This window comes from Saccostrea echinata, unplaced genomic scaffold (genome assembly GCF_033153115.1).
Source record: "Saccostrea echinata isolate AGI-Se365-2 ecotype Australia unplaced genomic scaffold, CSIRO_AGI_Sech_v1 ptg000030l, whole genome shotgun sequence".
In the NCBI taxonomy this organism is placed as follows: Eukaryota; Metazoa; Mollusca; class Bivalvia; order Ostreida; family Ostreidae; genus Saccostrea; species Saccostrea echinata.
In genome coordinates, this window is record NW_026889779.1 from 30,320,061 (window position 1) to 30,332,835 (window position 12,775).

At 33.7% G+C, this 12,775-nt stretch overlaps 1 protein-coding gene across 1 annotated transcript in view; it reads left to right on the forward strand.

Moving 5' to 3' along the window:
• The window catches only part of LOC133197685 (E3 ubiquitin-protein ligase CHFR-like), a 38,626-nt gene that overhangs the window by 1,525 nt on the left and 24,326 nt on the right, over positions 1-12,775 (forward strand). The window contains exons 3-5 of the mRNA XM_061333822.1: positions 522-570; positions 804-867; positions 1,112-1,216. Coding sequence (XP_061189806.1) covers positions 522-570; positions 804-867; positions 1,112-1,216 — 218 coding nt within the window. The remainder of the gene's footprint in view (positions 1-521; positions 571-803; positions 868-1,111; positions 1,217-12,775) is intronic.

Here is a 12,775-nt window from a genome sequence, read left to right on the forward strand (position 1 = left end):
AACTATAAACTAATTAATGATTGAAGAATATATTTGTTGTGTTTTTATTTTCAACATGGAAAATGTTCAGTGAAAGGCTATGTAGTATGAAGAAAATTGGGATGTAAAAAAAATGGAAATACCCCTACCCCCCTCCCCGCAATACGATTGTCAGGTTTGAAGAATGATTTACCTTTTTTTTGTCATTTTTCAGGTTTAAATTTGTACACAAACGTTGTAACAAATCTCATTTCCTCTTCAACCCCCTTTGAAAAATTTCTAGATCCACACCTGATTGTCATTGATTTTGAATTGTGATACATGTGGAAATGCCTTCACCACATTCTGCTTGCATCCCTTACACTAGCTAAAAGTCTGTAGCTCAGTGGTCTAAAAATGGGAGGGTCTTCCTTAGGTCAGTGAGATATACATGTTGACCTGGAGCCATGTTTGATCCAATTGTCGTGAGATACTTTTAGTCATGTACTGCAGAGAAAAATGAATGTATTGTATTATTTTTAAATTAACTTTGATGATTACAGCACAAATGGAACACTCTTGAATTTGAAATGCAAAGTTACAAAAGGAAATGTAAGTATCTTGTTTAAACATGCAAATACATGTAATATAAATGAAAAAAAAAATCGAGATTGACTTTATTTTACAAGTTTAACAGTTTAATAACATTTTAAACACATTTTACGTAGAATAGTTATCATCTTTGTGCTTTAAATTATTTTTTTCAAACAGTGAAAATTTATTGTAAAAATGCAAGTTATTAAAATGATGTTGATATTGTACATCTAAAAATGTCTACTACACAGCGGAAAGAGTTGAATCATGGAGATGAATTTTATATTGTTTACAAGAAAGATAATGTTGAGTTGAGTAAGTATAAAAATAGATTTACTTCACTCAATCAATATTCTACAGTTGAAATTCATTAACTTCACAAATAGCAAAAGCCTTAGCGTACATGTTTAATAAATTCAGTATAATTTACTTTGATATCATTTTGTTGATTAATTCTTTGAGATACTAAAATATGTAGTCACACTATAATTGAACAAATGAAAGGAAAATTTGTTTTACTCAAACAATTGATTTTTAAGAACATTTTATTTCTATTCAGACATTGGATACATTTATCAAAACATGGCAGAGCTGGAGAAGGAACAAAGTCTTGAGGAGACACAGGAATACTCCACAGATGATGTATTGGAGGCCACACTGGCTGGTACTGTATTTCTCTGTCTCTTTATTGTCTGATGTATTGGAGGCCACACTGGCTGGTACTGTATTTCTCTGTCTCTTTATTTTCTGATGTATTGGAGGCCACACTGGCTGGTACTGTATTTCTCTGTCTCTTTATTGTCTGATGTATTGGAGGCCACACTGGCTGGTACTGTATTTCTCTGTCTCTTTATTGTCTGATGTATTGGAGGCCACACTGGCTGGTACTGTATTTCTCAGCAAGCTGAGTGTAGATTAATTAACTTACATTGTAGTTTGTTTGTGCATTTATGCTATGGTGTTTATGTGTGCATCTGAAAAGACCAAGGGAGGAAGCTGGTAAAGTTGGGGTCATTACTGAGTACACAGGTTATGTTTTTTTTATTTTGTTTTGTTTTTGTTTTTTGCAGTGGTTGCAACCATTAATCCCACATGAACAAACAAATAAGGACATTTTATTTTTTTCATTTTTATGTATGTCAATGTATAAATAATTGTGTAAAGGTGGCCTTCAAAAACCAGTTGTAACTAGTGTAACATTAATGGGTTGATTAGGGGAAGTGGTTTTCGTAAGAAATAAAAAAGAAAAAATTCAGTAAATGTAAATACATGTACTTCAGTCGAATGGACAGAGTAAGGAAACAATAGGAATTGTACTGGAAAGTCAATTAATATAGTGGGAAACACAGGTACTTGTGGACCCTCCCTCCCTTTTCCCCCAATTTTCAACCCAAGGGCTTGTTGGAAAATTTCTTTATAATTTATATTTAAGGTCTTCCGTTTCCAACGGAAGACCTTCTACTGATTCTGATGGTTAAGATTATTAAGGTCTTCCGTTTCCAACGGAAGACCTTCTACTGATTGTAATGATTAAGATTATTCTTATTATTCTTTTTTTTTTTTTTTCCTAGACGCCAACTTTGAAGCTTCATATCTTCCTCATTTCTGAACGGATTTTGTTCAAATTTTCAGAGCTTTTAGACTTTACAAAACACTTTCAGAATACTGTAATATAATTCGGAAATTACCTTCTGTTCACGAGTTATTCCCCTTTGATTGAAATTTTTATGCCTCTGGTTTCCAGACAAAGGCTCGGAAACTGTAATAATTGGAGCACAATACCATTTGAAATTGAAAAGAAGAAGCATTGAAGTTGTGCACATCGGTTTTTCTTTCTTGATTTTTGCATTAAAAATGGCGCTAGAGAGGGGTCAAAAGTTAGAACGCGAAAAAGAGCAAAAATTTTGACATATTTTCCTTTATATCTTTAAAACTAAAAATAATTTGTTAAAACATGTAGAATAAAAGTTGTGCATAATTCCAAGAGCTTTCATTTGATATCATTTCAAAGGGGCTGGCCCCTAAAATTAGGGATCTAGAGCCCTTGAAAGTTTTCGCTTTATAACTCAAAAACGGTAAATATTTCGATATGGATTTAGGAATTAAAGTTGCTCTTTAACACCTTGTTGATCTCATAAAAATGTTGTTTTGTTCGAGTATTGCGTAATATGTCGTAATATGTAGGTAAAAAGCAGGTCCCGTAAACAGGTAAGCGTTTTCAATCGGCAAGTAAATCAGAACTCTTCATGTGTATAACTTAAACAAACTTGCTATAAATAATATACCCTACTGTATTTAATGTTAATTTTCTTCTAAATAAGGTTTTAAACGTGTTCTGTGGTTCACTCATAAATTATTTTTTACAACTTTCTTTTCTTTTTTAATTTAGTTTTAAAGGGAACAACATCTTCAAATAAAGGAAGGAATTAAATGTATCTATTTAAGTATGTAAGTAATATTAATTTCTAAGCTTCGAATAATTAATGATCATTAACTGTACGCATTTTACGTTCTCCATGTTCACCTAGATGTTTTTTTGTTATGTAACACAATCCGCGATCCCACGTTGCCGAGGTCACCATCGACCAGCCACCTGCGGTCATAAACCATGTAAACAAAACAAATATCTGTGAAGACTGTGATCACGTTTTAAATCCATCGTGTAGAAACAACGACTAATGAAACATTGTTTTTTTTTTTTTTTTTTTTTTTTTTTTTTTTTTTTTTTAATCTTTAACAGTTTAAGATAACTTAATCTCATCTTTGATTTAATCTTAAATTCAAACACTAGTGCATAAAATCATTTCGAATTTTAATCGCTTTTACCGGCCTGTTCACTGTCGACACAGCAATACGATTTTTTTTTAAAGTAAAAACAAAACAAACAATTTATTTCTCTGTCCCGTGTAATTGCATCTTTGATTTAATCTTAATTTCAAACACTAGTGCATAAAATCATTTCGAATCTTAATCGCTTTTACCGGCCTGTTCACTGTCGACACAGCAATACGATTTTTTAAAAAACAAAACAAAACAAACAATTTATTTCTCTGTCCCGTGTAATTGTATTCTATTTCAATTGTAATTGAAAAGGTGCTAAGCAAATAATTGCAATTAGTGATGGAAGTATTAAGTATTAATACTTGTGTAAAGTATAATTTTTACTATCAGTCTCTTAATTGTTTCTTCATTTAATTTTTCATTAAATATTAAACTATATACATCAAATAATACTTTTAAACATACAATAATTCACGCCTTCTTACAGCACAGTTTACACTCTGCTCTGTCGCTTTGTAACCCAGTCTTCGTGCACATGTGGCCGCAGAGAGTCGGGGTCATATCGGTGTTAAAATACATTGTGTACTCATAGCGATTAATGGAAAATTGGGTTTGAAATCATTTCGAATCTTACATATTATTTTATTTTACTCTATCTCACGCTTATTTTTATCAATCCTCACCGCCCGTGCATTTATTCAAGTTTTACCCATTTTAATTGCCGACTTAACCATTAAGTTTGCGACAATTTATTTTTCTGTCTCGTGTTTTAAACTGCATGTACACATGCATGATAATTGTAAGTGGAGGTGACTTTTTCAATTCTCGGCATCCTCACAATGTCAAGGTATTGTGATTTCGGAACCTGAATTGACATTGTGAGGATGAATTCTCGGGAAAATCGAAAAGTTTTACGGATACATACATACATATATACATACATACATACATACATGCACGCAAGTACAGAACATGCTCTTTTTATAAGCACGATCATGAATTCGAATGTACAGTCAAGTGTACATGTATATGCAAGAGCGCCCCAAATGTACGCATATCGAGTGTTTAAAATACAGAGAAATACAAAATCCCCGGTCTCTGTTTTACATTATCTTTGCAACAAAATGTTGGTTAATCTGAAATCAATTTTATTGATCTATAGCTTATTTTGAAGTAAATTATTGGTCCACTGAGTTGATAATGAGTTGTTTTTATAACGGGTACATTTAGAGTATTCCGAATCACTTTTTACAGTTTGACGGTAAACGATTTTATTAACAAGTTTATAAATGGTTGGTTGGTATTAAAGGAAAGCCAATTCAATGAAAAATCAAATCTACAGTACACGGCGAGTCTATCTACGATACAGCGGCCTTGACAGGGGTTATATTTACATCACCTTTTTAGTGTATTGCAGGTCACTTCCGGGTATTTCGAATCACCAGGTAAATGGCTAAAAACAGTCAGATAACAACATTATAATTAATGAATTAGTTGGTATTGTTTACCAAAAGAAAAGAATTATTTTCTTGTTGAATGTTGTTGTTTTTTATATTAAGTTATTAAAGCCCCCCCCCCCCCCTCCCTTCTGTAGACACACTATAAAACAGCGTTCTCAGAGGCGGATCATGCAGAAAAGCAAATACCAACAGAATATTACTTTCTGAAATTACCTGATTGTAAATTGTTGTCCTGTAAATATAATCATGATAATTATGTAATTTTTTTTACCTATGTGATTTTTTTAATGCAAATAATTAACATTGAACAGTCATAATTCTACGAGTAGGCTACCAAATAATGATATAATGATGATAAAAAAAATTGTGAAAAGGAATTAAACCAACTCATGTTTAGATTTCATGATTATCAAGAATGACGTATATCACTGCATACGTGTACTCGTACATATCACCATTGATCAACACTGATCAAGTGTATATACCGGGACCCGGGATAGTCTTATTATAGCTCTTGCATTGTCAAATCATTACTTTCATACCCTTTGCATTTAAGAAAAACAATGTTATAAAAAAAATAATAATCTGACATATAACAAGTATACATGTAGCGTGTGCAATTTATTTGGCTAGGGGCATGTACACACGTGGTTCGAAACTGTAGGGGGCTACAAATGCGGCCATAACTAGTATATTGTTAAGGTGTTATTAAAAACAAATAATACTCACAAAAGCTTATAAAATTGCCGTTCTATCGATACCTTATATGCCATGTTTCATCCACCAACAACGCCACGACATCGATGAGAAATACCATGCAACGTTTCCACACGGGCATTTTCTTCGAAAAGGATACGAAGTTAATGAATTAAAATAATTAATTCTTTTACTTAACGCATTATGTTTACCTCTTTATTTGTTGTATGCAATAAGTATAGACCTTACTAATAATGACTGTTTGGTTGTTACACCTGTGCATGTGTCGTGCGAGGTACAGCGGTAACTAAGGTAAATTACCGAGAGTCGCGATATGCGGGGTGATTCGGAATACCCTAAATGACTGTGGTCCATTGAATTTCTACTAGTAAATCAACCTGTCAAATATAACATGGGCCCACATAATACGACTAAATTCGTTTCATGAATGAACTGGTTCTTAACAAATATATGTACAGTATACAATATCTTTTCTTTAAATCTGTTTGTTTATTATTTTCAACCACAATCTGCAGTACATGTATAGTTACACGAAATGCATGCACAACGGCGCTACACCTGTCAATCAAAATCACTCGATATTGTGAACTCAGTCTGGTGCTACGGTAGCATTTCCGAAGTGATTCAAAATATTCTTTCGGCTAATTCTAATTTTTCGCGTTGAATAATAATATTTTGGAACAAAGTTGGAATTAAGGCTGGAGCTGCATGCTGTGACTTTATCACACCTGCAGTCTGAAGTCTTCTCTTCTTACATGTATGTGAAGCATCTGTTGAGTAATGAATCAGAGAGCATAATATGCGGAACAAGTTTGATTGAGATTTTTACTTTTCCTTTAAGATAAAATGATTAATAACATAATTTATACATCTAATAGATACATATAAATGTACATGTATAGCTTTTTAAAAACAAGAATCTGTAATTGAAAATGTGAAAGTGAAGAGTTTAGGTAATAGTTCTTAACCAAAATTTAATGACAGTTCATTCCTTCCTAGTCTCTATATAACTTTTAATTACGGCCGTGACCTCTCCCCTTCAATTGATGTCTTATACATGCTTTTAAATTCTGTTTATGTATGAAGAAATTTCCACAGGTACTTGTGGACAGGATCCCCCCCCCCCCCAAATTCAACCCGATGTTTGTTGGACATTTTTTCCCCCCACAAATTATATTTATTACACTTATTCATCATGTGTACCATAGGAAAAAATCGAGTACAAGTACCTGTGGAAATTTCTATTTGCCCCCCCCCCCCCTCCCAAAAAAACTGAAATTGCTTTCTACGGGATTGACAACAGGTACTTGTTGACACCCCCCCTCCCCCCCCCCCCCGATATTCAACCCCGGGGCTTGGACATTTTTTCCACAAATTATATTTATTGCACTTACTCATCATGTGTACCATATGAAAAAATCATGAAAACCCCAAAATAATCGTTCCACACAAAAATGCCTCACTATGTTAAGTTAAAACATTAAATTTTCATATTTCTTGATGAAATTAACATTAAAAAAATCAACACAAAATTAATACCGAATTACATATCACTTGAATTTATCATAAAGCAGAAAATCTGTTCTGCGGGCTTCAAGGCCAGCTCAGGAACCTAAAGATATCCTCATTTTCCAAGTCCAGTACAGAACGTAAAATAAATGAAATAAATCACACGATCACTGGGATGAACTCAAAGAAAGAAGACTCTTGAGGAAAAGATATTTTGGTTCGAATTTTAGACTGAAATAAACCGATATTCTCTTTTTGCCACTCTTTCCTGGTGCCCTGGGACTCTGAATGTAGGATCAGTATTTTTTTCACAGGTCCGTTGTACGGATTGTAAGGGGGGGGGGGGGGCAGACCTTCTGAAAATAGTCTTTTGCTGTAGTTTTAATATGTAAATTTTGATTTAGTTGCTGCTTGCCCCCTCCCCACTCTTTGTTTCTTTACGGTCATACATAGGCGAATCCCAGCAAAAATTGTAATGACCTCCCCCCCCCCTCCAACACACACAATTTTTTTTTAATGTGTATTGCGATAGGACTTAAAATTGGAAAACATTTTCTGTATATCTCTACATCGAAAAATATAAAACAAATATTTTTTTTATATTTCCTTTTTAAAACAACATAGATAATTATGCATAGCTAATTAAATACTGAATTAAATATTTATCTTTGCAGACAATATGCTCTGGGTTATAGAACATGATGTGAAAGCGTATCGTAATGCACCTTGTAATCCTTTGGATTTTCAGATTTAAGGCAAATGCGAAAACCCAAAGACGCCGACATTTTTTTATGCTACTGTAATCGAAGATCCGGGGGGCATACAGTTTTTGTCCTGTCCACCTGTCTATTTGTCTGTTAGACTGTGTTAGCCTCTTTGTCCGCAAAAACTTTAAGTATGCCCATAAAATTTGATTGGTTGGAACTACTGCTTGCATATTTCTTATGTGTATTCCTAGTAACAAGGACTTCCTTCAGGTACCAACATATTTGACCTCTTGACCTTGAACTTGGAGTTTGATCCTCTTTCGCAAAATTTTACCAAACTACTATAACCTTGGCCAAAACTTTTGAACAGTTAGTGCTAGGACTTTTATACTTCACATCTGTATCCCTTGTGATAAGTCTCCTCCTTGGGTATAAATATGTTTGACCTTGACCTTGGAGTTTGACCAACTTTTAAACAACTTTAGCCTTGACAATAACTTTTGAATGACTAGTACTAGGGCTTTTATATTACATAGGTAATTTTCTTGTGACAAGGCCTGTCATTGTATACCTATAATTTTGACCATTTTACCTTGACCTTTGAGTATGTCCTACTTTTGAAAAACTTTAACCTTGGTTTTAACTTTTGAACAGTTGGTGCTAAGGCTTTTTTAATACCACATGTGTATTCCTTGTAACAATTAAGACCTTCCCTCAAGTACAAACAATTATGATCCCTTGACCTTGGAGTTTGACCTTTTAAAGAAATTAACCTTCGCCATAACTTTTAAACTGTTGCTGCTGTGGCTTTCATACTAGTATATATTTCACAGTATATTCTTTGTTCAAGACCTTTATTTGGGTAATAACATTTTTTTTTATCTTTTGATCTTGACCATGGAGTTTGACTTGCATTTGAGAAACTTTAACTTTTGCCATAAGATGCCATATGGGGGCATCAGTGTTTCAAAAATCACACGTTGTTCAGTATCCAAATCGGGCATAAAACATTTACAATGATCCTTTAAAGCAGTGAGTTGAACCTAATAAATTACGACTATAGAAATTATGATAATTTATTTCGATGTATGGTCTAAAAAAAAGAAGTTTATTATACCTCTGTGAAAACTAGCTTACAAGTGAAAAATCACTAGTAAGATAGAATTTGATTGGCCGAGAAAGTCACGTGTCCATCATGTTTGCTCTGCAACAAAACGTCGTGTTTAACGATTGTGACGTCACAATTAAACGAGTTAGGAATTAGATTGTTTATAGCGACGCTGCTAACTTCGTTCGCGCGGTAACAACAACTAAAAATTCACCCCAAAAAATCACCTTAATTAATGGAATTGCATACAGATAGTAGATTAAACGTTCTTTGTTAAAATGTTTGCACTTTTCAAAATTCGTTTATGGAAATACAGCTAACATACGTCATGGGACGTCACAGTCTAGACGTTTCAAATGTCTCGTGCTGTTTGAAGAGGCGGATCTTAAAATTAAGTGAACAATGCACTCGCCCCAACGGTCGCACCATCAACATATTATCGTTGATTGATTGTGTCGATTTAAATGTGTAAAAATGTAATGGTGGTGTTTGAATGTTACTGGTGTGATCACACAAACTTGTCACGTAGGAATTTTTTTTTTAAATGAAACGAGGCTATTGGTGTACCTGTAACTTACATATCTTTCATATCGCTCTCATCAAATGCATGTTTGCTTTATTCATTGGATCTCCTTTGTAATTCCTGCATTTTGGTTAATTCGGTATTATAAACAATTTATTGCATAATAGTGAGGGAGACATAAAGATTTCTTCGCAAATGAAAAATCATATTTCGCTCGGGCGTTGCCTTCGGGGAGTATGATTTTTCATGGGCGAAGAAATCTTCATGTTGCCCTCTGGGAATATGATTTTTTATGGGCGAAGAAATCTTCACGTCTCCCTCACTATCATGCAATAAATGCAAACTGTGAACTTGTCAAGTGCGAAACACACAAAAGGGTATCGCTGATATCATACAAAGTGTTATCATTGCCTTGATCAGGCCCATAGGAAGCAAATTCAGTTGTTTTTTTTTTTTGGGGGGGGGGGCACAGCCATACACTTTCAGTTGACAGTTACGGGAGCACTACTACCATAAATTTCCTGACAAGCAAAAAAAAAGGTCACCAACTACCAAAAATTCCTTGACAAGCAAAAAAATCAGACGTTTTTATTGAGGTGGCACAAGTATAGTATCTATGTCTACTATAGTAATCTATATATCGGCAAAATTATTGGGGGGGCACGCCCCCCCCCCCTCGGTTTATGGCCATGTTGATTAAATTTAGGGTCACTAAGGAAAGAATGTTTTGACTGGATGAATGGTCTGAAAGAACATGTGTTAACTTGTCGAGTCGGTAACACATAGATAGGGTTTGCTTATAACCAGAGTGTGTCATGATTTGATACAAGGTCATTTGAACGAGTTCAAGGTCATCAACGGAGAAACAACATTCCTTAACTGTCTTTCTACTGGTGAGACATTGCAAGTTGATACCCCTTACAAGATTGCTTATAACCTTAGAATGTGGCATGACCTTGACTCAAAGTCACTTCTTCCTGTTCGCAGCTCCAACGGAAGACCTACTCGTTGCTTTGCAACGAGCTCTGCTCTAGTTCTTATTATTCTTTTTTTTTTTTCCTAGACGCCAACTTTGAAGCGTCATATCTTCCTCATTTCTGAACGGATTTTGTTCAAATTTTCAGAGCTTTTAGACTTTGCAAAACACTCTCAGAATACTGTAATATAATTCTGAAATTACCTTCTGTTCACGAGTTATTCCCCTTTGATTGAAATTTTTATGCCTCTGGTTTCCAGACAAAGGCTCTGAGACTGTAATAATTGGAGCACAAAACCCTTTGAAATTGAAAAGAAGAAGCATTGAAGTTGTGCACATCGGTTTTTGTTTTTTGATTTTTGCATTAAAAATGGCGCTAGAGAGGGGTCAAAAGTTAGAACGCGGAAAAGAGCAAAAATTTTGACATATTTTCCTTTATATCTTTAAAACTAAAAATATTTTGTTAAAACATGTAGAATAAAAGTTGTGCATAATAGCAAGAGCTTTCATTTGATATCATTTAAAAGGGGCTGGCCCCTAAAATTAGGGATCTAGAGCCCTTGAAAGTTTTCGCTTTATAACTCAAAAACGGTAAATATTTCGATATGGCTTTCGGAATTAAAGTTGTTCTTTAACACCTTATTGATCTCATACAAATGTTGTTTTGTTCGAGTATTGCGTAATATGTCGTAATATGTAGGTAAAAAGCAGGTCCCGTAAACAGGTAAGCGTTTTCATTCGGCAAGTAAATCGGAACTCTTCATGTGTATAACTTTAACAAACTTGCAATAAATTATATACCCTACTGTATTTAATGCTAATTTTCTTCTTAATAAGGTTTAAAACGTGTTCTGTGGTTCACTCATAAATTATTCTTTACAACTTTCTTTTCTTTTTTAATTTAGATTTAAAGGGAACACGTCTTCAAATAAAGGAAGGAATTAAATGTATCTATATAACTATATAAGTAATATTAAACTTTAAGCATCGAATAATTAATGATCATTAACAGTACGCATTTCTCCATGTTCACCTAAATGTTTTTAGTTATGTAACACAACCCGCGATCCCACGTTGCCGAGGTCACCATCGACCAGCCACCTGCGGTCATAAACCATGTAAACAAAACAAATATCTGTGAAGACTGTGATCACGTTTTAAATCCATCGTGTAGAAACAACAACTAATGAAACATTGTGTTTTTTAAATTTATATTGAATCTTTAAGATAACTTAATCTCATCTTTGATTTAATCTTAATTTCAAACACTAGTGCATAAAATCATTTCGAATTTTAATCGCTTTTACCGGCCTGTTCACTGTCGACACAGCAATACGATTTAAAAAAAAAAACAAAAACAAAAAAAAAAAAAAACAAAAAAAAAAAAAAAAACAATTTATTTCTCTGTCCCGTGTAATTGCATCTTTGATTTAGTCTTAATTTCAAACACTAGTGCATAAAATCATTTCGAATTTTAATCGCTTTTACCGGCCTGTTCACTGTCGACACAGAAATACGATTTAAAAAAACAAACAAACAATTTATTTCTCTGTCCCGTGTAATTGTATTCTATTTCAATTGTAATTGAAAAGGTGCTAAGGCAAATAATTGCAATTAGTGATGGAAGTATTAAGTATTAATACTTGTGTAAAGTATAATTTTTACTATCAGTCTCTTAATTGTTTCTTCATTTAATTTTTCATTAAATATTAAACTACATGTATATACATCAAATAATACTTTTAAACATACAATAATTCACGCCTTCTTACAGCACAGTTTACACTCTGCTCTGTCGCTTTGTAACCCAGTCTTCGTGCACACGTGGCCGCAGAGAGCCGGGGTCATATCGGTTTTAAAATACATTGTGTACTCATAGCGATTAATGGAAAATTGGGTTTGAAATCATTTCGAATCTTACATATTATTTTATTTTACTCTATCTCACGCTTATTTTTATCAATCCTTACCGCCCGTGCATTTATTCATTTCAAGTTTTACGCATTTTAATTGCCGACTTAACCATTAAGTTTGCAACAATTTATTTTTCTGTCTCGTGTTTTAAACTGCATGTACACATGCATGATAATTGTACGTGGAGGTGACTTTTTCAATTCTCGGCATCCTCACATGTGATTTCGGAACCTTAATTGACATTGTGAGGATGAATTCTCGGGAAAATCGAAAAGTTTTACGGATACATACATTAACATACATACATGCATGCAAGTGTTTAAAATACAGAGAAATACAAAATCCCCGGTCTCTGTTTTACATTATCTTTGCAACAAAATATTGGTTAATCTGAAATCAATTTTATTGATCTATAGCTTATTTTGAAGTAAATTATCGGTCCACTGAGTTGATAATGAGTTAAGAAATAAAGTCCGCGTTATCGTGAATGTTGCAGGATAACCTCCGAGGTCGAGAAATGTTGTCTGA